This window comes from Typopeltis vanoorti, chromosome 1 (assembly GCF_054136105.1).
Source record: "Typopeltis vanoorti isolate ZY-2024b chromosome 1, IOZ_Tvanoo_1.0, whole genome shotgun sequence".
Classification (NCBI taxonomy): Eukaryota; Metazoa; Arthropoda; class Arachnida; order Uropygi; family Thelyphonidae; genus Typopeltis; species Typopeltis vanoorti.
The window spans coordinates 23,297,773-23,325,595 of NC_143549.1; the positions used below are offsets into that span (position 1 = coordinate 23,297,773).

The window sequence follows — 27,823 nt, forward strand, 5'->3', positions numbered from 1 at the left end:
AGTCATACCTAGGCAACACACTGACTACCCTTCCTGTCACACTATTCTCTTTTATCCTTCCAAGCAGCCTCCTGATATACATTCTGACATGCTCTTTATCCTCTCTCAAATCATTTGTACCAATTAATACTATTAACTCTTTTTCTCGCTCCTACCTCATATCCAATGCATTGGATATGAGGCGAGAATTATATTATGGTAATGGTTTTATAATTTTCTTTCACATTCTAACACTTGTGGTTGGAGACTGCCATGCATGTTTTGTGAATGTGAGATCAAAACTGTTATTAATATAAGCTTATCAAATACTGGGTTTCGAGTTCATTAGCTACATCTTCCATTCTTTGTGAAATTTATCACTTACCTGAGAGACAATGCCAGGTGTGCATTCCTGAGTATATAAAGCAAGTAATCAACTGAGGGGTAGTAAATGTTTGCAATTCAGTATGATAACAGACTACTCAGCATGACCTAAATAATCATAAGGTCAATATGATAATGGGTACCAGATGTGAATATCATGGAAATGAACTGCCATCCTCTAAGGGTATACCTGCACATAGCTGTACTGAGAATGGTTCAACAAATGGAAATCAGTCATCCATTACAAGGTTCTCTGCCAAGAAGGATTTCTCAGTGTATTGGATCTTGTAATGAGGTCTTTTTCTTCAATTTTAAAAGATCACCTGGCTTGATTAATTCTAATTATAGTTGTTTTCAATGCTGATCATAGGCCAGCGTGGTGAAAATAGCATAAATCAGTCTGCTGTTTTGTGGATTGATAGTTAGTAGTATGATGATGATATAAAAATTAAGATTAAAAATACGGAGAAATTATATTCTTTTTAATTCTTTATTATTATTATTATTATTACGGGCAACTCCAGGGAGTCATTAGACTCATCGAGGGAGGCCCCAAATCATTTTCATCACAACTATTCGACATTCATACAGTATCTATCATACCTCGCCTTAAACTCATTCACTGTCACAGCATCCACCACAGACTCAGGGAGCGCATTCCACTCATTCACTACTCTAAAAGTAAAGAACCCAGCTCTAACACCTTTACTAACCACACTTTTTCCCAGTTTCCATGGATGTCCCCTAGTCCTCCCACAACCAGCCTGTTCTCAAAAATATCTTCTGAATTAATTTTATAGAAACCCTTCAGTAATTTGAATGTCTCAATCATATCTCCCCTCCTCCACCTATCAACCAATTTTTGCAACCCACAAAGCTTCAACCTGTTCTCATACGGTTCATTCCACAGACCTGCTATCATCTTGGTCACTCGCCTCTGGATCCTCTCCACCTCCTCCCCATCAAGAAGAAACCTAGGTGACCAAATCTGAGCACAGTAGTCGAGATGAGGTCTTATCAAGGCTCGATACAGAGGAACAATAACCTGCTTGTCTCTGCTTGTCAACGTATTCTTCAGCAACCAAGTGATTTGATGAGCTGATTTGGCCACTTTTGCAATGTGTCCCCTAAATTTCAATTCCTTATCCACCAACACTCCTAAATCTCGTGCCTCATCAATTTCCTGGAGCACAGTTCCACCAATGCAGTAAACTGCCTCCAATCTTTTCACCCCAAAATGCATAACTTTACATTTTGCCACATTAAATTGACATCCATTCTCCCTAGCCCAGACCTCCAATCTATCCAAATCATCCTGCAAAATTTTGACGTCATCTGCATTCACTATTGCCCTACCCAACTTCGCATCATCTGCAAACAAATGAACTGTTCCTCTCAGATCCTTTCCTATATCATTTATGAACAAATTAAACAGCAGTGGTCCAAGAACAGATCCTTGTGGTACACCACTAGTCACAGGCCGTCTTGTGGACTCTACTCCTGAGTAAACCACTTTCTGATATCTCTCCGTCAACCACCCTCCTATCCATCTCACCAACCCTATGTCCATTCCCATATGCTGCAATTTACTGATTAGAATTCCATGTGGTATCCTGTCAAAGGCCTTAGCAAGGTCCAGCAGAATCACTGTAAACCCATTACCCTTATCCAGTTCAGCCGTCACTGTGTTATAATACGTGAGCAAGTTACTGAGGCATGACCTACCCTTCACAAAACCATGCTGTCCCCGATACAGTATCCCATTTTCTTCTATCCAATCTTGTGTTTTCCTCTTGACTATTTTCTCTAAGACCTTGATAATGATTCCTGTTATGCTGATTGGCCGGTAATTTTCAACAGCAGCCTTGGAACCACCTTTGTGCAGTGGAACTATTTTTCCCTCTTTCCACCCCCTTGGGACTGACCCAGTCCTGAGGCTCAAATTAAACAAAATGGTCAAGGGCACTGACAATTCTTTGGCTGCTTCACGTACGACATGAGCTGGTATACCATCCAATCCCACAGATGTATTGACATTGAGGTTCTGTAATAGACTAGTTACCTCTACCTCATTCATCACAATTCCAGTATAAGCTGTTGGTTCTTCCATTTCTGCAAAGTCACCACCTGGATGATATACTCTTGCAAAGTTCTCGCTCAGTAATTCCACAACATCGACTGATTCAGTTACCTCCCTACCCTCAGCATTTTTTAAGATCATTCTACCATGAGCATTTTTCCTTTTACTTGCAACATATTGAAAAAACTGTTTGGGATTCTCTTTAGCCTGCATGGCCAATTTCCTTTCGTAATCTGCTTTTGCTTTTCTTACCACCCTTGTTACCATCCTGGCCTGAGCTTTATACTGTTCATGCACCTGATGGTCACCCTTCTCCTTAAATTCCCTCCACAATTGTTTCTTTTTTTGCAGCTCAAGCTTAATAGTGTTATTCATCCATTTAAACCCTACCTGATTTATTATTCGGACTCTTGGTATACAGTCAACCATTGCCTCCTGCAAACAGTTCTTAACCACCTCCCATGCACTATCAACATCCAGCCCTTGCAGTTTTACATGCCATGGCATTGAGCCAAGCACACACCTAAGCTTGTCATACTTACCAGCCCGGTAATTTCACATGTACCCTGTCTTAATTGTAAATTCGACTCCTTTAGCCACCTCCCAAGTCATGACCTTATGGTCACTCTCACCAATTGGTGGCAACCATTGTCATGTTCGTTACAGCTACATTCTCAGTTGCAATTACTAGGTCCAGCACTCTCTGCCCCCTGGTATTTTCCATTACATGTTGCCGTAGATAGTTGTCCCTTAATAACTGCATAAAATCCAATTCCTTCCTCCCATGTGCCCTCTCCTCTTTCCAGTCAATGTTACCATAATTGAAATCACCCATAATAATTATCCTCCTTCCACTCATTTCTTCTATTTGCTTATGCATACTATTCCCACCATCCACTCCATCACCCGGTCTATAGCAGCACCCAATTGTATATTTTGTTCTGCTAGATTGTATCTCACACCAAACAGCCTCAAATATGCTTTTTTCCCCATCCTGCAGTTCAACTTCTATACTCCTTGGCTGAAGCTCATCAGCTATCATCAATAACACTCCTCCCCCCTTTTTATTCACCCTGTCACTCCTGAACACGCTATACCCATCGCATTCAATCCCACTAGCTTTATCATCTTCTGTCAGCCATGTTTCACTAATACCGACAACCTGTGGCCTGGAAGTGCCAACCATGGCCAAAAACTCTTCCTTCTTGTTCCTAATACTCCTGGCATTAGTGTACATGAATCGCAGAAGCCCATTTGTCCCATCTCTACTTTGATTCCTTATACTAACTATCCCATTCTGATTTGTTGTCCGTCGTACTCGCCCTGGCATAATATACTCATTCACACACTTAACTGCCCCCCCCTAAAGTCTGCATATCTACTCCCCCCCCCTCTTAATAAATCTAGTTTCCCTGAGTCTGTACATCCACTTCCACATCATTCATCAACACTCTTTCAAGTCTCCGTACACCAACTCCATTCAAATGTAACCCATCCATCTTATATAAGTCCTTTCGCCCATCGAACTCATTCCACACATCCACAAATTCCACACCACTCTCCATGCATAACCCACGCATAAAGTCATTGGCAATTATGGCCCTCCTTCTAAACACTTCGCTGTCATACCGCGGTAAGATACTCACCATCCTAACTCTCTCACTCTTCTCTTTTGCTACCTCAAACAACTCCCTCACATCCTCTATCATTTCCATTTTGTCCTCTTTCAAATCATTCGTTCCTGCCACTATTATCATCTCTTTCACCCTCTGTTTTTGCAGTCGAATAGATTCACTGACGTCCTTTATGTTCGCACCCGGCTGGTACGACTTCGTTAAACTCTCAATTATTACGCCTCTTAATAGCGAATCCCCATACAGCACTCGCTCCTTCATTTTATTGACGTTTATGAACATTCTATTATTTGCCGTCACAGACTTCCGCCGGTTATTTGTCGGTACGTTCAACACACATTTTTGCATACGCTCCAGTTGTCTTTTGGCTCTGTGTATCGCGCCATTTAAACGGGCAATTTCGCTACTCGCATTTATGTCACCATTTTCATTATCGATCAAATCATCCATTCTTTCGGTGTTTCTACCTTCATTTACACTTTCAGCGACGCTCTCACACATATCTGGCACTACCACGCAATTCTCTAGTACACCGCCATTTTCTACATTCTGACTACGGTTAACGATATCAGTCTCGATACACGAAACACGCTTGAAGTCCTCATTCTCTTTACACTTTCTACACATATTAACTCCACTATCACTTTCTAACCAGACTCCTACCGCTCTTCGCAAGGCATACATCTCACAGACAGCACATTGCATAAATTCTTTTACATCAAAACTCTTAAACAAGCATGGCGACCTGGCTGCCATTTTTTTCTTTATCGGTGCCATGTGTACGCTATCTTTTCTTAAAAATAATAATTAAAATAACAGAAAACATGCAAAAATTGCACAGACACACCAAGAAACAAAAAGCAAACAATACTACTTAAAATTCTAGTAAAATATCTAATGTTAACACAAAATAATACTGATATTTTCAGGAGCTCTAGACAAGCCGATGATCTAATCCGTGCGACACCAAGCGACCTCCAAGTGTATGCAAACAAATTCACATGTGAAATATTATAAAGATATTTCACATAGGTTGTTGAATGTGTTTCCACCTGGTTATATTATAAATTAAAGATACCAAGAAATTATATATTTTAATCCTTTACCCAAGTGTAGGCAAACAAGTTTGCGTCTGAACTATTTTCAGGACTGAAGAAACTCATGGTAAAGGTGGTAAAAGTTCTCATCACTTGCCATAGTATCCCATAATGCAAAGCACATATCCTTGTGGTATGTATAATGCCATGCATTATGGGAAGGGTCACTACCCAGATTGGGTAGTGACCTTTTTTTTTTTTTTTGACCTTTATTGAGGTCTCATCAGTGGGAACCAGACCCAGAGTCTTGGTAGTGACCCAACCCATAATGCATAGCATTATACATATCCATAAGGATATGTGCTTTGCATTATGGGATACTAAGGCAAGTGATGAGAACTTATACCACCTTTACCACGAGTTTCTTCAGTCCTGAAAATAGTTCAGATGCAAACTTGTTTGCTTACACCTTGGATAAAGGGTAAAGGATTAAACCAAGTATATAATTTCTTAGTATCTTTAATTTATAGTATATCCAAGTGGAAAGACTTTCAATGACCATCTCTAATCCAAAGTATTTTAATAATAAGGTGACACCTTTTGGCAACTCATATGTAAAAATATGACTTCTGCATTACTTCAACCTTGGTATTGTCTTTGAGTCTGGCTCCTGCCGATGACACCTTAATAAAGATTGAAACTGGTCTGAGTAGTGACCCTTCCCATAATGCATAGCATTATATACATACCCATAAGGATATGTGCTTTGCATTATGCGATACTAAGGCAAGTGATGTGAAGTCATATATCTTTACCATATGCACACAAAAGGATGTGTGTGTATAATGCAGGGATGTCCAGTGGTGCATTAGATGATTAGTAGTGGCACATTCGACCCCAGTGATAATAAAGATGCAGCCTTATTTATGCAAAAAGTGTTAATCAACAACCGATTTGTAGAAAAAAAAGCTAAAACTTAGCAAATTTTACTTGTTTGGTCCTGAGGTACCAAGCGTTAGCAAAAGTGGTCTCGGTTTTTGTCAGTCAGTTTACAATTGATACTAATGTGCTACAGAGTTGTGCTTTGTTCATCCTTTGTAAACATTTGCAGTTTTGCTTTTTTGAAAGTTAAGTTACATTCTGTTACCTATCGCAGTGCAAAAGAAAATGAGCAAAGGAAAAACAGAAGATGATAGCATGCATGAATTCAGTGAACAGTGGGAAAATTTCTTATTTATAGCGAATCCATCAGGAAAACTGTTGTGCATAATAAAAGACATGTTTTATAGTATCTATTAAGATCATCAGGCTGAAATAGAAGGAAAACTGAAGCTAGTGCTTAGGTCTAAGTTAAATCTCATTTTTTTTATTAAATCAATATATCATGTCATATTTTTATCAACATATTTTTACCGGGAGTTTTTAATGATACAAGAGTTGTATGGAGGATTTGAACTCGTACATGAAAAAATTGGTACATGGAATGTAAAAGGTTGGCCACCCCTAGTATAATGCTAATGCTATCCTTTATGGGAATGGCCACTGCCCAGGCCAGTTTCAACCATTATTGAGGTCTCATTATTGGGGGCTCAAACCCAGAAGACCAATGTTGAAGTAATGCAGAAGTCATATATTTCCCATATAAAAATAGTGAAAAGGTATCGCCACACCTTGTTATTGAAATACCCTGGATTATTGGTTGATGTAGAAAATACTCTGCATCATATAGAAGGTACTTCTATTAAGAAGTCAAGTTTTCTGATATCCAATGCAGCGACATCCGAATCCACAGGCTACTTGAAATTGTTGCCAAACATCACAGATCATCAATTCAGCAGGATCATGCACCACACTAGGCACTTATCATTCAGAAATAGTTCTAACATAACGATGAGCTTCTTACAATATGACAAACTTACCATAGCATGTGATGGAGGGGAATTGTGGTACAAGAGTATTGGATCTGGTTATAGGATCAAAAAAGTTATCTATAACCAAGGTGCTTACGTTGCTTCTGATTGGGGAATGTGACCATGCAATCTTGACTTGGGAAGTTGTAAAACATGAGGAATATTCTATCATCCAAGAATTGGTATATGTGAAACTACAAGGCAGGCAATTGTGACGAGTTTAAGTTCACTTAAACTTGTCATGGGAGATAGTTAACTATCTTCCTTAATATATATGGAAGATAGTTAAGGGGCATCTTGAAGAAGCAGTATCAGATTATATATCCAAAGTTAGGAGGATTAATCAGGTATTTACATAATTAGGTGGATGTATAGTATCATTAAGCAACAGCTGCAAACAAAGAAATTGTTGTGGAGAGGATATATATAAGGAAAATGGTGACCAGCAAGCTCATGAACAGTACAATGGTGTCAGGCAGAAATGTGATTAATATGTTAAGGAAGTCAAAATTAGATTGAACAGAAATTAGTTGAGCAGGCCAAAGGAAATCCCAAAGAGTTCTTTTATTACATGTCAAGTAAGAGGAAGAATGACTATGGAAGGATAGCCATAAAGCGTGCCGATGACAGTGAGATGACAGTTACTAAGTGACCATTTTATAAGGGTTTATCATCCAAGTGAGGTTACTGCTGACAGGGACTGGTCTGGAAACAGAGGTGGATGAATTGGAATCAATTTAAATACAGTTGTGAGATTATATGGGCTATTAGCTTGCATTTTACCAGAAGGTGTACGGAAACTGGCAATGTTTCTGACTAGGCTCTTTAAGGGTCATCTCTGTAGAGTTCCATGAGAGGGAAAAGAGGGCAAAATAATTCTTTTGTGTGAGGGCAGCTTTAAGACTGCAGCAGCCAATTATGGACCAATCAGTATCTCAATAGTGGTGGAAAAGCTGATCAAAAAGAGAATTCAGAGAATATGACACTCTGCGATGGGTAGCATAACTTAGTGTTGGTCATGCCATAGTAATTTACTAACTTTCTACTATAGAGTGACAACTGAGTTGGACAAAGGGAATAGCTACATGATGATTCTGCTGGATTTTGCAAAGGCATTTGATAGAATACCACATGGAATACTGGTACACAAATTAGAACAAATGGGGATGTATTGTATGACACTGGTTATATGAAAGAGTGGATAGATATGGAGGAGCAGAATCCAGGAGAATGCAGGTGACTAGTGGTATGCTTCAAGGTTCTGCTCTAAGGCAGTTTCGTTTGTTCTGAACCTAAATGATATAGGAAGTAACCATTTGGTTACTTCCTATATCATTTAGGAAGGGAAACATTTGGTTGTTTGCTGATGATTCAAAATTGGGTAGAGTAATAATTAATAAGGCAATCTGAAGAGCTTACAGGTGATTTAAATAGGCTGCCAGTATGGGAAAAAGATAATGAGTGTCAGTTTAATGTGGAGAAATGTAAAAAAGTTATGCACTTTTTTGGATAAACAGATTACAAACTGTGTACCACATTAATGGATTTGTACCCCAGGAAATAGATGAAACTAGGGATTTGGGAGTGGTAGTAGATATAAAGTTGAAGTTTAGAGGGTATATTGTTAAAGTTGCCAAGCTTCTTCGTGGTATTGAGCAAGCTTGGAAACTTGGAGACAAGGAAGTTGTTTCTCTTTATAAGATATTGATACATCCACATCTGAATTAGTGTGTTCAGGTCTGGTCTCCTGGATTTTTTGGATGAGGAAGCGATGGAGAAGATTCAGAGGTGAATGACTAAGATGGTGAATGGTCTGTGGAATGTTCCCTATGAAGATAGGTTGAGGGTGTGTGGATTGCAGAAGTTGGTTGTTAGAAGAAAAAGAGGGGAATATGAAAGAAGCATTAAGTTCCGTGAAGGATTTTATAGAATTAATGCAGGGGAAGTGTTTCATCACTTAGTTACAAGGGGGCAGAACCAAGGGCTCATCCCTGGAAGTTAAGTAAGAGTGTGGTTAGTAGTGGTGTGAGATCCAGATTTTTACTTGAATAGTGTTGAATGAATGAAATGGATTGCCAGAGACATTTGTGAGTGCTTAGTCTGTTAACGGATTCAAGGAAAGATGTGATAGATACTCTGTGTATGTTTGGGTCTCCCATGATGGTCTTCATATTCCATGGAGATACCTGTACAATAATAATTATAATAATAATAACTTTTCATGCAGTATGCTGCCATGAAAATGCTCCATGCTTTTCAAAATTTAGAGAAATCAAAGTATAGGTATTTTTTAACATACAAACAGGATTTGTTCTGAACACCTGATCCTAAATTGAAAATATGAAATGAGAGTAGAACATATTCTCAGTTGCAAAATAATTTCTTTATTAAGCAAAATAAGTTTTTTCCAAGAAAATTTCCAGTGTATCATAGCTTCTTTTTTTCCATCCCAAAAGAAGAACACATGCAATTTACAGAAAAATATACTTGTGGTGAGCAATAGATGGTTTGTGTGTAGTTGGCGGATTAAATAAGTAATGGTGACAATGAATTCCTCTACTGTATACAGTAGAGGAATTCCTTGCCTTGATGAGTCTTTGGACTCTTTGATTGTCACACACTTGTTAAATATGTACATCACAGAAGAATATTAGATGTTCACAAACAGGCAAAAAAATAAAAGGCATAAAAAAAATAGATTAAAAAGTGATTTACTTCAAAATGAAGAAACAAAAAAAAAAAAGAAGAAAGTTATAATACACTCCCTACCCTTTGTTATGTTAACCAGAAATTTTGACAAATTCAAACTTGCATGCTAAAGAAATCATTATGTGACTGACTTGATATTTTGGAGTGGCCATCTTTTTGTTTGAAATCAATGACTTTACTTTTCCTTTTATTACATCTTAAATCCATTGCTTTTCTATGGAGATTATTTTCTCTTTTCTTTTGTTGTTTTTTTGTTTTGTTTAATGTCAGAATGAAATAAAAATCAATACAGATGCAAATAACATTGACCTGGCATTGAGTTATTTGCTGTAATTATGATTGCTGAGAAAGTCTATCCAGGAAGTTAATACATATAATAGCTCTTAAGATGCATGAGTTATCTTCCCATCAATGTTGTCTCAGTAATGGGCATTATGATAATGAGCACTTCATGTGCACACAATTTGAATTCTTAAGGAAATTTTAGTAATAGCTTTGGGTGGTCATAAGAGAAATGTTGTAAGTCAGGGAGCACCAGTACATGCATTTCCCTCATTGATTACCCTTGTTACATTTATTATTTTTACAGTACTGGTATAACAATAAAGTTGAAAGGCTCATCATGGAAGGCCCACACTGTCCATTACTGACACAATTTCTTAAACTTGCTCACTGACAGAGCATTCATTTACTATTATCATTCATTACCAGCTTATAAAGGTGACCCTTGTTCTCTCCTGTTCAGTCATGCAATGGAAGATTTTTTTAGCATCGATTCTTTAAACCCTTTTAGCAGCCTATAGAACTTTTGTAGTAGTCCAACTGGTTTTAACAAAATGGAAGTAGCAGGGTTTTCCTTCCTTGAAACATAGGATTTTCATCCTTTACCTAGATAAGTGTTTCTCAAAGTGTACGCTACTCGTGCCCCTGGGGATACGTGAAAGGTCTTCAGGGGGGTATGTGACTATTTTGAGCTATGGATCATTAATGCATGGAATCATCATTATTAAGAAAAAAATAATTATTTTAAACATATATATTTCTCAATAAATTATATGTTATGTATTAATTCTCCTACTCAAATTGCAAGTTACTATTGCCAAGACGTTCATGTCCTGGCGATAGTAATTTGCTCCCTGCGGTAAACATCACACCCTCCCCAACAGTGTCACTATACTTATGATGCAAGAAAAACAAGTAGTTTTATTCTATCATTGAATATGGTACAGAGACATTTGCAGTCTGTGTAATATATTTCTCAACAAATAGTGCAATTAAAGACAATTTAGATAAAAACGGCACTAACTAATGAATCACATCTCCCCTTCAACAGAAACTGCTTATAGACTCAAGCAAAACCATATGTTGCCAGTGCGACATATGGTTTTGCTTGAATGTTCAGATATTATGGAATTCGGCTGAAGAGAATTAGCATTTCAACTGAACTGTTGGCTTGCCTTTGTCTTTGGTTCGCGTGATCGTTTATTAATACTGCACCAAACATATGCACTTCTTCATAGCTGCTCTATCTCTACTGGCCTACCATTGCTGTCTGTTTTGTGCTCTGCTTTTACTTCTCATTAGTCATTTATGAAGGATTGTTCATTATGTATCTCAAGTCTTGTAAATTATCAGTGCAATAATGGAAAAGAAGATGAAGCTATTTGGGTAGATGACTTTGACGATGCAAGGAAACTGTTCTCGATGCCAAAAGTAGTGATTGCGAATAGGAGTTTTTTGGTAAGTCGTGCCATTTTCAGTTTTTTTCTGAAAATCCCCACATATATCTCTCACCATGATTTTTTAGCTTTAATTTTGGGAAAAAAGTGCTAGTTATGTTCGAGTAAATACGGTAGTTTTTTTTAGCTTTCAACTTCTTAAGTATGGATTATTGGTTAAAAACTGGATTTATAAAACATACAAAAGAGAGCAATATAGCAAATACAAGTACCTGTAAGCAACCAGAAAATGTTGATATTGTATCTGGATGAAATGAAATTGATAAGGGTATGTCGTCTGGCATCTCTAGAGAACCGTCTAGAAAGAAGATGAAAAATCTTTGTAAGTATGATATGAATTACTTGAAATGTGATTTTCATGGATGGGAAATGAAGAGGAACCTATTCCAAATTTTGTTCTATTAAAAATAAATAATATTTTTTTGTTTACATGAACATATAAATTCAAATAAAATAGACATTTACAATGAAATACACTTTATTTATTTATTTATTATTTTGATAAGGGGTACTTGATAATAATGAAAATTTAAGAAGGGGTATGCATATATCTGAAGTTTGAGAAACACTGAATAATAGAGAATACGCAGTTTATATAGGAAAGGTGGTAAGTCTTATGCCTACAAGTACACACAGAATATATAAACTGCGTGTACTTGTAGGCATAAGACTTACCACCTTTTTTTCAGAAAAAGACCTATAAGTATTGCAGATTATAACATATGTTTCTACAGGGTGGCCCAAAATGTACCTACCAAGTTTAAATCCAATTTTCTCTGCAAAACATTAGCTGGTATAATTAGAAAAAAAAACTTTACTTATTGAACATGTAATATAAATGGCATAAAATGTAGACCTTAATACACTTTGGATGAGATTGGTATGCTTCCTCATTCTGGAATAATACGACATTAAATTTGGTAGGTGCATTTTGGACCACCCTGTATCATATCCTCCTTTTCTGTCTGTCAGCAGAGCTTTGGAACCTATAGATCTTCATTCCATCCTCACATGGAGTGCTCCACAAACTAGTTGTCATTTTGGTCACTTGACTCTGAATCCTTTCCTAGAAACACAGACAATTAAATCCATGCACAACAAGAATCATCAGTAATCCAGATACAGTCTGGATAAAGTCTCATAAAGGATAATGATTTCCTTATTCCTGCTTATCACTGTTTTGCCCATTTTGCAATATATCTTCTGCACTTCAACTCTGTCCATCATCATCAATTTCTTGCAGTCCATCTTCAGTTGTTATCACAGCCTGCATCCCAAAATGCCCAACTTTGATAATACATTGAATTTACTGCAATTATCCTTTGTTCAAACTACCACTCTGTGTAGAATCATCAGCAAGCAGTTGGTTATTTCAAGTGGATTATTCCAAATACCATCAATGTACAAATGAACAACAACAAACCATATACAGAGCCTGTCACACATCACTGGTCACCTTTCTTCTATTTAATTCATTTACACTCTGCACTAATGTGATGCATGTTCATCAGCTATCCTTTAATCACCACCAGCTTTATGTTCATCCATTTGATTGATCCTCAGAGAGCAAAGAGTTTAGTATTTTGCAATGTGTAATCTGAAAAAAAATAAGATAAGATTTTATATTAATTATTACAGATTTATTATAACTTTAGCATCAATTTTAGTCTGAGTTAATTGTGATCAAGTGTGGTGTGCTTACATTTAGAAGTTTTGAGTTCAAAGTACTTTCCCAGTAAATGTGGCAGGTAAGATATAAAAAGTGGGGGGAAGGGAAGTGCAGCATGAAATGTAGGCAGTAGAGGATTTGGGTGAGCTGGTTGGCCAAGTGGTTAGCATATCCGCTTTCCAGCCAAAAGGCTGTGGGTTTGAATCTCACTGTGGGCATGGATGTTTGTGATTGTCTGTAAAAATACTAGTGGTAGTCAGTGGTAGATGGTGTTGGTGTAGATGAGGAAGATGGTTCCAGTTGGTGGAGAAGGAGAGTTGTAGAGTATGTACCTTTTCTCGATGAGTCTTTAGACTCCCTGGAGGTGTTAAATAATAATAATTATAATATTGTTTTGTGTATTGTAGAATTTTTTCCTTCCATTAGTTTATTGCAGCTGATGTATATCTGCTTACTGATTCATTGTCACCCAGCCCACCAGCATTTAAATATTACATTTTGCAAAGTATAATACAAGATTGTTGCCTGCAGCATGTATACTTCCTGTATGAAATGAACAGTCAGTTCATTTCATACAGTATGAATTAACCGATGACCGGTGGGTAAGCTGGTCATCGGTATCTCAGGTTCAGTAGTGATAATGGTGCCAAGTGTTTGCCAGGAGAGAGTTATGAATAGTGTGAATAGTATGAATAGGGTGGCAAGTGACTTGATATAGGCAATGTGACTAGATATGTAGAAGATCTCACTGACGGTGTAGAGTGTGTCATTGAATTTCGAGTAAGAACAGGATACTTGGAGAGGGAGATACAGGTATTGAGAGGGGAAGTAGAAGGTATGATAAATGAGTTGGCTCACATTAAAGAGAAATGAGAGAAAGCATGTGATGGTTGGTATAAATGAGCTGAGAGGAAGTGTGAATTAGGTGGTGACACTGATTTAAGGTCACTGTTAGGAACAGTGTAGTAGAAAAGTGTGAGAGGAAAGATAGTGAATGTTTTAACGAGGAGAGCAACAATAATGAATGGCATTATATCTAGAATGCATTGAGAGGTCTAGAATATGCTGGTGTATGGAGTGCATATGAGGATAGAAGAGAGCTGTATGCAAGAGATGGACTGCATTTAAACATGGAAAGGCATAGGCATCTGGAGAAAATGTCAGGGCAGGGGAACTAGAGTTGTCAGGATAGATAGCATCAGCACTTGGGGGATGGTAGAATGCTTGATATATTGCCGAGTCAAATCAAATCTGGAGGAAATAATAATAGGTACACTAATGCTGACAGTGCTTTAATCTTTCTTTATAGTAATGTTGGGAATAAAGGAATTGATTGTAGTATTGATAGCCTCAGCTTGTCCCAAGATTATTGGAATTAGTGAAATATGGTTGACAGTGGATAATGTCCTGACAAAGAATAAAAAGATACAGCATATATATTTCTGCAGAATAAGAATGGCAAATGGAGTGTTACTTATAAGTCACGAGTTAAGTCCTCTTAGAATGGAGAATGTGGAAGAAATTAGCTAACAGTTTTGAAAGTGTACGGTATGAGTGGAGGCAGGCAGGACAAAATCTCCTATGATGTTGTTATCAGCGAGGAAACACAGAGGGTGACGAGCAGGAAATATTTAGGTAGATCAGTTGGTGAGTGCAAAGAGAATGATCATCATAGGAGATTTTAGATATAGCAATAAAAATTGGGCAGAAGAAGTTAATAATAAAAAAATGGAATTTCTGAAATTTTTGAGGAACAAATGTCTCATTTCTTTTAGTGTTGCACGGTGATCAGCATTCAATTTTAGAAATTATGGACTTTACAACTGTGTTATAAATAACTATTTTAATTTCCTGATGTTTAGACCTTCATATTAAGTTTGTATTAAGACTTTAATATGAAGGTCGAAACGTTGGGAAATTAGAATAGTTACTTATAACACAGTTCTAAAGTCCGTAATGTCTGAAATGAACAAATGTCTCAGGCAATGTATTATGAAAGTAATGCAAGGATCAAGTGTTTTGAATTTGATCCTTGCATCAGAGGAGCTGATTATAACTCTCACCAGTGAGGGACAAAACATCAGTCTTATTTGTATTCCTTAAGTGTAAAAAGATAACACGATTGAGATTTGGTTTAAAGTGGATGTCTGATGAAATCAAACAAGAATTGCAGATGAAAAAGAGGTTATGGAAAAGAGAGGTGAAGAGCAATTGCATGAAGAATATAAGACTTGTGCCAGGAATCTCTCCTCATACAAGGAGAGATTAGCACAACAGTTCAAAAAAAGTCCTAAGGAATTCTTTCATTATGTGAACTGTAGGCAGAAAATTGTGGACAAATGACCCTATTAAATGGAAAATGTGGCCAATATTAGTGATGACCTGTACAAATATGCAATAGTTAATAGCTAATAGTACAAAAAATGCTGATAATATAGTGGAGCTGCTTAATGATCACTTTATTTTCCTCTCATCAGTTCACTTCTATTATACCTTAACAAATGATTTAGAAACTCACTCTCTCTCTCTCTCTTCATTTATTTTCTTCTTTCATCAATACCTTCATATCTTCCTTCATTTTGTAATTTTTACCTTTAAAATACTTCATTTTTTCTATTACTGGTTCTTGAAAGAATTAAACCAAGAACCAGTAATAGAAAACATGAAGTATTTTAAAGGTGAAAATTACAAAATGAAGGAAGATATGAAGGTATTGCTGAAAGAAGAAAATAAATGAATGAGAGAGAGAGAGAGAGTTTCTAAATCATTTGCTAAGGTATGATAGAAGTGAACTGAAAACCAGGACGTCCTCTTAAACGATTCAACGATGACTTCTAAGGCCGGAACAGGCCATCTAGGCCTAAATCCTTGATATGCATGATGATGATGATAAATACTTCATTTCAGCTAAAATTATTAACTGTTTTATTTTCCTCTTTTTTGAAATATGAAACATAGCTAATAGCTAATATCTTTATTCTTTGTATCAGGAAAGCACAGTTTTGTCTCAAGCACATCCCTATCTTTGAATCTCCATACAGTGTTGTTTCCTTTCGCTGCCTTTTTTTTTATTAAATAACATGCTTCTTACTTTTTCTGTGAACTGGCATGAACTAGAGCACTTAAAGAAGTGCCTCATGCCAGACACTTCTTTAAGTGCTCTAGTTCATGCTTTATTTTGTGAAAGACTCGATGTAAGCATACTGACCTCACTATTCTAAGGTTAGCTTACACTTTTATCATTCATACTTCTAAAATTTTATGCTCTCATTTTTTTTCATTTTAACCCTACCTGCTGATGTACTATCTTACTTTTTTCCCTCCACGTCTTTAGGGACTTATTTGGAAGATTTTTATTGAACATCCCTAATGCTAGTATATTTATTACATTCCCTTAAAATATTGAAATCTCATGTATCTTGTCCTGCCTTAATCCTAATCATGCTTTCTACTATTATTTCAGTCACCCATGACTATCTTCTCTACCCAACAAGGTCATTCTTCCATAATTATCCCTTGCTGAGTAAAGAAAGTAGTCAGGTAATTCATAATGAAAGAGGTATCTGAAGTTTTGCTCTATTTTCTCTTATTCCCATTTTTCCCTTTTTAACATACTAGTTTGAACTGCACTTCATGAAATGGGCTTCATTTCTCCTTATACCTTTCCTGCAAGCTGATTTCATGTACAGTTAATATACTGATTACATATACTGATTTCATATAATGTTCCCCAGTCATTCATTCCTTTCATTCTAGTGATGTAGTTTTCCCAATACTGTTGGCAAATATTTGTAACCAACTCCATGCACTACTGACATCTTCCTTCAAAACTTACATTCATGGTATCCCAAGCTGATTGTCATAATTTCTTGACTTGTAATTCCACATAAATTCATTTCTTATTTTGGGGCTGCTACATTCTTAATCCCCCCCCCCCACCTCCATCATACAACTCAAGATTAAAATTACAAGTGGTTAGTGCTTCAGTATGCCTTGGTTTTTCACATATTTTAGCAGGCATGGATGTTTTTGAATGTCTTTTAAGGTGCTAGATGAACTTTATTGCCCGATGTGAGACTTCCATAAGGCATAGTTGGTAGTCTCACCTGGTGTAAGACTGCCACCCTGTTTTGTGGAAGTCTGAAGTAGCTTGAAACAGCTGTTTAATCTCTAGAGCAGGGATGCAGGATTATCTAACTCTTAGCCCCCCCCCCCCCAAGTACTAATGTACAATCAGTTTGTAACCATTCATGGGTGGGATTCATGTTAAAGAAATTCAATTTATCTCTCTTGTGTAGTCTATGAAGATAGTATTGCACATCTCTGTTATCAAATTAGGTTCATAAAATGCCAGAATAATTGACCATAACAGACCATTAGACCTAAATTGCCAAGGAAGATATGCAATATTTGTTTCATATTAGTTGTCATTATATTTGGGCATATATCTGTTTTTTGTTTATAAAACTATTACTGGGTTATAAACATTCGTTTTATAGTTTTGTTATTTGTTCTTCTTAGGTGCAGAGTTTAAGATTAAAGTACAGCAAGTGACACATGTTCATCCACGTACCCAAGATATTTTTAATAAGACTGAGTCTGGTATCGTGCCAGCTGGAAATTACACATATCACCGCTTTTGTCTGCCTTCTTCTTGCTATAATGTGAGTACTATTAGCAAATTTGATATTGTTTATATTATTTTATTTTATGTTTTTTTTCACATGAAAATTGAAGTGACAGAAATTACTACTCTGTATAAAGATTGCACTAGATCTGTTAAATTTGTCTCTTGTGTAGTCTATGAAGATTGGAGGTCTAAAGCTTGACAAAGTTCCATGTTTGTTCTCTAGAGTAGGGGTTCTCAACATGTACACATATCCCTTGGGGGTATGTTGTAAAATTTTTGGTGATACGTCATGAGAGCACAGAAGTGGCTAGATCTGGTACTAAATTCACTAAGTTAGCAACACTGATACCGATTAATTTCTGAGAACTGAGTGATGGAGCTTGCCACTGTAACTTATGTGTATACATGTTTGTCAATCCTCCCACCCCTTCCCTACTAGAGAGCCGAACCTACCCGAACAGCTGATCACTCAGTCAAAACACAGAGCAGTAAGAAGGCACATTCACTCTTAAGTGAGTGAATGTGCCTTCTTACTGCTCCATGTATTTGTGATTTATTTCACTTGCTGTCATTAAAGTTATTTTTAGTCTTCAGTTTACTGTGTGAAGAACATTAAATGGTAAACAATCAAGTGATAAAAAAACTCATAAAAAATGTAAATATCATGAATCATATTTACGATTTGGCTTTACATAGACAGGAAATTTAGTAGAACCAAATCCACAATGCATTGCTTGCTCTGAATTCTTGTCCAATTCCATGAAACCATCTCTTTTATGGCAACACTTTGAAACAAAACATGAGCATTTAAAAAATAAATCCTTAAGCTATTTTGAATGTCTTTTGGAAGACTTGAGTAGTAGAAAAACCACAATCAAGCATTTTACTGGTGTAGAAGAATATGAAACTGCACTTAAAAGTGTCTTACAAAGTAAGCCTTCAAATTGCCAAAGCTGGAAAGGCTCACACAATAGGCATTATTCCTTCTTTCAGCAGCAGAAGAAATAGCTTCTTGTATGTTTTGGTCAAAAAGAGGCAAAACCTTGTCATAACCATTCCTTTGTCAAACAACACAGTTTCCACGAGAATTAAAGATATGGCCTGTAATATTAGGCTAACTCATTCAAGCTATTCATTGTCGCCTGTGTTTTGCCATACAAGTGGATGAGTTGACAGACATAGCTGGGCTTGCTCAATTACTTATTTTTGTGTGTGGAAAATTCTAGGATGCAGTATTTGAAGATATTTTATTTTGTAAGCCTCTCAAAACTTCTGCTATGGGTGAGGATATTTTTAATATAATTGATTCAATGTTTGCTGAAAACAACCTTGATTGGAAAAATTGTATTTCTGTATGTACTGATGGAGGAAAAGCAATGAGTGGCTATATCACAGGACTAGCAGGTCATATAAAACAAGTTCACTTATTGTTGTCTTCACCGTGAAGTGGTGATAGCTAAATTTCTCCCTGATGATTTAAAAAGAGTTCTAGATGAAAGTGTACAAATGGTTAATTTCATCAAAATCCAACCATTGAAGTCTCAACTTTTTTCAATTACCTGTAAAGAAATAGGTAGCCTGCATAAGCGATTGCTGCTTCACACAGAAGTATGTTGATTGTCACGAGGAAATGTTCTTTGTTGTTTATTTGAACTCCACAATGAAATATGCCTTTTTTTTTCATTTTCACAAGTTTTGACTTTCTTTGAGACTACAAGACTTAGAATTTAGAATGGCTTCTACAGTAAGCATATTTAGCTGATATTTTTGAAAAAATTAATGTTTGGAACTTAGCATTGAGGGGAGACAATGTTGATGTGTTCTATGTTGAGAAGAAAACAGAGGTCATGGTAAAAAAAAAATATATATATATATCTGGGAAAATGGAATTATAAAGAACAGCTGTGACCAATTTCAGTGACTAGATTCATTTCTTAAAGAAAATGAGCAAACGATTGCAGACTTTGAAGATATCAGACAACAAACATTTGTCACTTAAGCATTCTTAAAAGGCAGTATTTTCCACCCCTTGATGAAACGCAAGAATGGATTCAAGATCCTTTCACATTTAATTTGGAAAAATGTAAGTTTCCATTGTTCAGTAAGGAAGAGTTGATTGAGATATCTTGTGAGAGTAGTTTAAAAAGCATTCATTCCAAAAAGCCATTGATTAGTTTTTGGATTGAATAGAGAAGGAATATCTGACTTTGTCAAAAATTGCAGTCAAATATTTGTTAACTTTCACAACAACTTGTTTATGTGAAATTGGTTTTTCATCTTTAACTGCTTTAAAAAAATAAATATAGGAATGTGTTGGATGTTGATGATGACATACGATTCTACCTTAGCAAGATAATCCCAACCATTGATGAACTGTGCAAGCATAAACAAGCGCAACCAGTTCGCTGATTACCCAGTAAAATGTTTATAATTTTATAAGATTTGTTAAATTGTTTATGCCACTTTTTGTGTTTATCGATATATGTAATTTATGAATACAAAATGTAATGTGGGTGTGTTTTATTTTATTCCCATTGTTATACTATAACAATGGTTCTATCTATCTATACAAGGGGCACTCCAGTTACATACACATTTTGGGGTGGGGGGGGTATGTGAAGCAAAAGGTTGAAAACCACTGCCCTAGAGCATGGTTTTTGAACTATAAAAATCTTACTTACTCACAGCACTAGTGTTCAGCTGGTTTCAACTTTTTTGGGGGTGGGCTTCACATAAAGGAAGCTGCTACTATGAATATGCATTGCAAATATAAAGTATTCAATACTAAACATGAAGATACAATCCTGCATTGCAGCAACATCAAGCGGTGTGATGTGGACAAATATCAAAATGGGAAATTGGATGAAACATTTGTGCCTCCTGTAGTCATACAGAAGGTTCCAAAAGATGTGGATGAGTTTTTTTGAGTCATTAGAGAAGACATCTGACACAAAAGTCAGTTCTTATTGGAGATCCTAACAGCAGAGTAGGAAATGAATACCAGATATACCAAAATGTTTTAGAAAAATTTTGAGGAAAGTTCAAAGCTAATAATAAATGTAAGTGCCTGCTGGATTTGGGGCCATGGATTAGTTCATTACTAATATTATCTTCCAGCATAAAGATGTGCAAATATTCACATGGAGAGAGGACACAAGAAATAAATAGTCTTAATGACAATTTCATTGTTGGTGATGGTATCCTTACACTGGTTCAGGTAGAGTAGTTACAAGAGAATTTGAAATAGGAAGTGATTACCATTTGAGTAAGATAAAAATGAATTTCATATTGAAAAGAAAATATATAACAAAGCTTGACACTGGGTTGAAATTTACAGAAATTTGCAGAAGAACAAATTTGGTTCATATAGAGGTTGTCAGAATAAACTTTCAGTTGAAGACAAATAGTCAAGAAGTCATGAGAATATAAGGCAGTTACTACTATAATAAGCCAAAAGGCTATTTTACTGGCGACATAAGTTAAGTTAACTTTAACTTAACTTATGTTGCCGGTAAAATAGCCTTTTGGCTTATTATAGCAGTAATAACAATATAGAAGTACACCAGTTCAGCAATTCTATAGTAGAGGTATATGTAAGTTCGGTTCACTTAAAACCTTGATATTCCAGGTCTACCTACTCACTCATGAGACCTCAAAAAAGGGTGAAACCGGTCTGGGTAGTGACCTCTTCTCATAATGTAAAACAGTATATACATCTCTTAGGAGCTGTATTTTACATTATGAGAGAATATTAAGGTTAGTGATGGAGCTTGCTCCACCTTTGCTTGGAGTTGCCCTGGTGTTGTACTACCCAAGTGATCACTTACACTTGGGCTCGCCGATAGTTTTTTTGGCATGAAACTCTATGGATTCGATGGATTTCGATCCAAGTTTCGTACCCGGCTATTAAATAAAACGGGATTTACCATCTCCCTTTAACTTAATATAAGGCAGATTTGTATTTGAATTTTGTAGATATGAAAATGACACTTCTATGTGAAAAGCTTTTCAGAATGAAAAACTTTTTCTGTGGAAGCAAAAGTCTTTTCTAAACACTACAAGTATGGAGTAAACAGCTTGCCATTATATCGAGCAACCCATTGTCTATATGTATTGCTTTCTGCATCTCCATCAATACTAATGACTAATATTGATGGAACTGCAGGAAGATGGTTTGATGTAAAATCAAAGTGAGAGAATGATGCACATTTTCTTTACTGTTCTTCATTATCTATATGGATCATGTTAGAAAGTAAAATGGCATAAGGCCTAATTACCAAAAGTGGAAATATTCAACTCGGCTGTTGTTGATGATGATATACTCCTCAATAAGTCCTGTATAAGTCTTCAGGATTCCTTGATTGAGTTAAATAAGTGTCTCCATAGCACAATTGGAAGAACAATTGGACATTGTACCCTTTTATTGAAAAAGACAGAAATCTATTGTGTTATGTTTTGATGAGAGAAACCTTAATTTGGGCCTTTTCAGTTAAAAGTGAATTAGCTGATCTTAATACAAAGGTAGCAAGTTTTTCTCATGGAAATTTAGGTTTCTCATCCTGCATACAGGCAAATCAGCATTGAGGACAGAATTACAAGGAATTATGAGGACTGTTGGTAGTAGATGGTAGATATTGCTGTGTGCTGTAGTTATTTTTTATTACACCCTCCATGGAGTTGACAGACTCATTGTGAGAGGTTCTTTCAACTAATAACATATTTGTCATACTGAATCTTAAAATCCTTCACACTCCCTGCATTAACAACAGATTCTGGTAATGCATTCCATTCACAGACCACTTGGCTGGTGTAAACCCACGTACATTTGGGCATATCTCTTAAGTGATTAATGTGTTCTTCAGTAGTGAAGTAATTTCATGAGTTATTATTATTATTATTACAGGCAACTCCAAGGGGTCCCTAGACTCATCAAGGGATGCCCTAAACATAATTTCTAGAACTATCCTACATTTGCACATCATGAACACTTTTGCAATATGTTCTCTGAACTTCAACTCCTTATATATTAACACTACCAATTCTCTAGGTTCATCAGGTTCCGTCGATGTTATACAAGATGTATAAATTGACACTTTATTTAGTTATTTATTCATATATGATGACACTGATGCCGTATGGCTACTCCTATCCCTCATTAGGTTTTGGTAGTGAAGCCTTGCTAGATGCGGAAGGATTGCAGAAGTGTGCTAGACGCAGAAGGATTGCAGATGCCCTTTCAACTTGTTCTACTTCTCTCCCCCATTTTATGAAAAATTTCTTCCATGTCAACCTGATAACCCTTGATTAACTTATATATCTCAATCATAGCCTCCTCCTATTCATGAGGCTCTGCAATTTACATTCTTTCAATCTAACTTCATAGCCCACATTCCAAAGCCTACCGACCACCATTGTGAATCTTCTCTGGATCCATTCTAACATATCTTCATCACCATGAAATTCCAGTCACCAAATCTGTGCCCAATAATCCATAGGAGGCATTATAATATGGAATCATAACCTCTTTATTATCATGTTGCCAATTTTGCATCATAAGCAAACAACTGAATATTTCCCTTTAAATTATTCACCGTATTATTTATGTACAAATCAAACATCAATGGTATAAGCACAAGACCTTGTGGCACACTGCTAACACCTGCATATCAGAAACAAAAGGTAGAGTTTGTTGCCTTGGTCAATATGTTGGGACCTCAGATCGTAGGCATTAGTGAGACCTGGCTATCAGAATCAGACATATTAACTGGTATTGAGTGTAAAGGGTACACAATTTTTACGAAAGATAGATAGGAGTGGGCATGCTGCTAATGATATCGGACAACTTGAATCCAGTTAGAGTTGAGACTTATGATTGCAGTAGTAGTATAGTACACCCATAGGTACGAGATCTTTTGACACTTCTGCGCATGTCAAAAGAAGGAGAATCCATTCCGATAATAGGGTAATCAATCCATATTGTGGGATGAGTGTTTATTATTACAGGGTGGAAAATTAACTTTTCTTTTATGATCATTGTGGTTTTAAAGTGGTAACTATTTTGCTTGTATGACAGTTGGGAAATTTTACGTAATAAAGCACGTGATTTTGCGTGTTGGTGACCAATTCGTACATCGCCTTATTTCTTTCTCCCCTTTAACATGAATTGACTCTTCTTGGCAGTCTGTCAACGCGAGCTCTCGCTTCTGTGGTCAGACTCTACTACTAAGAGTATTTCATGTGACAGTGAGTTTGAAGCCATCTGGTGTGAGATGGAATCTAAAAAGATAAATTACATAGTGGGGTGTTGTTACAGACCTGGTGGATCGGTTGCTAGTGACGAAGAATGCATCGCCAAATAGCCAAGATGAGTGCGAAAAGAGTAATCACAATGGAAGACTTTAATTATCCAAATATTGATTGTGTAGCAGTAGAATCTCATGAGAAGAATGAAAATGCATTTATTGAGCTGTTGCAGGACAACTTCCTCAAGCATCAGGTGATAGAAGGAACTCAAGGTCAAAGAGCGTTAGATTTGATTATATTGTTAGAAGGTGTTTCAGTTGAAGACATAACTATTCTGTGTCCAGTTGGTGACATTGCAGTACTCACTTGGGAAATGATTTCAGTTTAACAATATTCAATTCAGAAGGGATTACATGCTGAACTACAAAGCAGGAAATTATGACCAATTGAGGAGTATGCAGAGTTCACCAGAATGGTATGGGTTGATGAATGGGAAGAATATTGACAGTGCATGGGAAAGCATTTAAAAAATACTTAAATGATGCAATATGAGAATGCGTCCCAAGAATTCAAAGAATAAATAGGATAAGAGTCAAATGTAATCTTGTTAAGCAAGAGATTCATAAGAAAAAGATTATGTGGAAGGAATACCGTGTGCATAAGGATGATGTGCATTAAGAACGTTATAAGCAGCGGGCTAGAATAATCACAACTGTTGTAGTCTGAATATGAAAAGAAACTGGCTCTAAAGACAACCCACAAGAATTCTATTGGTATGCTGCAAGTAAAAGAAAGAATGAATATGAAAAAATAATTCTTCTAAATGCAGATAGCATGAAGGTTACAGATGCAGAAGAGCTTCAACTAATGAGTATACATTTTGTTAAAAGCTATCAACCTGGTGTAAGTAACATTGAGCTCACTGTTACCTCTTCAATGGATGAAGAAACTCGGGTGCATGAGGACGAGGTATTAGAGCTGTTGCACAAACTGAATAAGAATTAAGCAATAAGGACTAATGGGATATCACATGTGTGCTAAAGGAGTATTCAGCTGAACTGGCTATTCCTTTGACTAGGCTGTTTAATATGAGTCTCAGAACAGGGAAGATTCCTCAGGAATGGAGAGAATGTATGGTAATTCCATTGCACAAGAGTGTTGCAAAGACTGATGTATCAAACTATCGACCAGTTAGTATCTCAGGAGTGGTGGTGGTGAAGATTTTGAAAAAATTGGTTAGGGCTTGCAATCAGAAATGGGTTGACAGTGAATCTCTACTTTGCAATCACCAACATGGGTTTACCAAGGGAAGGTCATGTTTTAGCAACTTGCTCACATTCTATAACAATGTTACCATTGAACTAGTCAAGGTTAATTGATACACCATGATACTTTTGGATTTTGCTAGGGCTTTTGAGAGAATATAGCATGATAGACTGGGTAAGTACTTGCAGAATGATTTGAATAGGCTGGAATTGTGGGCACAGGAAAATGGATGTCAGTTCAATGTCAGTAAATGTAAAGTCATTCACTTCGGCGTTATTAGCTATCCAATGTCATATTATATTGGTGGGATTATGTTAGAAGAAACTGAGGCTAGGGATCTTGGAATGTTAGTAGATAGGAAGTTAAAGTTCAGGGGCCATTTATCACAGATTGCAAATGCAATGCTGAAACGAATATTCACATGTAAAGATAAGGATGTCATTTTACCTCTTTACAAGGACTTGATAAGACCTGACTTGGACTATTGTGCGCAAGTCTGGTCTCGTAGTTTCTGTTTTGATTCTGATATATTGGAGAGAGAGTGCAAAGGAGAGTGTTAAAAATGATATCAGAATTATGGAGTACTGATTATGAAGACAGATCGAGAATTTGTAGACTGCAAACGCTTCTCTTCTTCTCCTTCTTGAGTATTCTGCAATTGAGCAGGTTCTTCTCTTAGTAGCAAAAACGTTTCTTCCACTCTCTTCTGTTCTGATTTTTCTCTTTCAAAGTTGTGTACCTGTCTCCATTCAGGATGTCATCTAGCATTTTTCCTTACTCTTCCTCTGGGTCTTTTCCCATTTATTTTTCATTCAATTGCATCTCTGATGATTCCATTCCCTCTCAGAATATGTCCGATCCAGTTTCCCTTTCTCCTTTTTATTCTCCTTAAAAGACTTCTTTGTTCATCTACTCTTTTTAAGACCTCTTCATTAGTTATTTTATCTGTCCATTTGATTTTTTCCATCTTTCTCCAAATCCACATCTCAAAGTTTCCAAAATCTTAATTTCTTCTTTCTTCAATGTCCAAGTTTCAGCTGCATAGAGGGCAACACTCCACACATATCATTTTATTAGTCTTTTCTTTAGGTTTCTATCCATTTTACTTCTGAATAAATTCCATTTTCTATTAAAGGCATCTCTTCCTATCACTATTCTTGCTTTTATGTCACTTTTACGTCTTACATCACTGCTAATAACACTTCCTAGATATTTACTTGTTTCAGTTCTTCCCTGTTTATTCTGATATCCATATTTGCCTCTTTCCTTGCTATTTTCATTACCTTTGTTTTTCTGATGTTAATTTTCATTCCATAATTGATACAGGATTCCAGTAATCTGTTCAACAGGTGCTGTAGTCCTGTTTCAGTATTTGATAGTAATGCCTTGTCATCTGCATATCTTATTGCAAATATCTGTCTACCTCCAATGTTTATTCCTTCTTCTGAATTCTCCAGTGCTTCTTTTAACATTGCTTCAGAATATATGTTAAACAAAATTGGTGACAGAGAACAGCCTTGTCTTACTCATTGTCCAATGATACCTGGTTCTGTTGTACCATATATATCTCTCGCCATGGCAGTTTGTCCCATATATAGTGAAATAATAAGCTTCTGTCTTTCCAATCTATACCAATCTTTTCCATTACTTCCACCATCTTATCCCATTTTACAAGTCAAACCTTTTCCAAAATCTATGTAACAGATACTTCTTTCACTTACTATTCTTAACAGTCCAATCGCATCTCTTGTTCCTTTACCCTTCCTGAAACCAAACTGATCTTCTCCAAGAAATTCTTCCACCTTAGATGCAATTCTTCGTGTTAAGATTCTCATAAGTATTTTTGATGTATGGGAAATTAGGCTTATTGTTCTAAAATCTTTTGGTAATTCTCCTTTGTTATAAATTAAATTTATTATTTTGGTTATTTCTTCAGTTCCTTTCTTCTGAAGTTGTTTCAGGAATTCTGCAGAATATATTTCATGTATTCCTGCCTTTCCACATTTTAGTTCTTTAATGGCCATTTCTACTTCTGTCTTCAAAATCTCTGGGCCTAGATCATCTTCATTTACCTTCTTTATATCTTCTAATGGCAACTCATTTCCCATTAGAAGATACTAGCAATCATTAAAAAGAGAGTTAATATGTTTGAGACTTACAAACTTCTGAAAAGGTCATACAGGATTTCAGTTGATGGAATTTTTCAATTTTTGGAGGGTGGGGAAAGGACGAGGGCATCCGTGGAAGCTTTGAATGACTGTCGCTAAGAAGTGGATGAGATCTACATTTTTCTCTCATAGAGTGATGCATGATTTAATGGATTGCTATTGGATATTGTGAATGCAAGCAGTATGAATGAATTCAGAAATAAGTATGATAGCTGGTGCAAGTAGTATGTGGTCTCCCTTGATGAGTCCCTGATTCCCTGAAGGTCTCTCTTAGTAATAATAATTTTCCTGGATTCTTCTCTTCCATATGCTATGCAACTGCAAAGGTGCAAGTACCAGGATGCAAGATTATAAGAATACATCAGAATAATTTAT

General features: G+C 36.3%; 1 protein-coding gene and 1 long non-coding RNA gene across 2 annotated transcripts in view; one reads left to right on the forward strand and one right to left on the reverse strand.

Moving 5' to 3' along the window:
* Positions 1-11,771, reverse strand: part of LOC150109831 (uncharacterized) — a 422,727-nt gene extending 410,956 nt beyond the window's left edge. The window contains exon 1 of the long non-coding RNA XR_016550588.1: positions 11,685-11,771. This is a non-coding gene — a long non-coding RNA (uncharacterized LOC150109831). The remainder of the gene's footprint in view (positions 1-11,684) is intronic.
* LOC150109832 (uncharacterized) overlaps positions 1-27,823 on the forward strand; it is a 384,154-nt gene that overhangs the window by 347,573 nt on the left and 8,758 nt on the right. Inside the window, exon 3 of the mRNA XM_090415053.1 lies at positions 17,663-17,805. Within this exon, the coding sequence (XP_090271179.1) occupies positions 17,663-17,805 (143 nt within the window). The remainder of the gene's footprint in view (positions 1-17,662; positions 17,806-27,823) is intronic.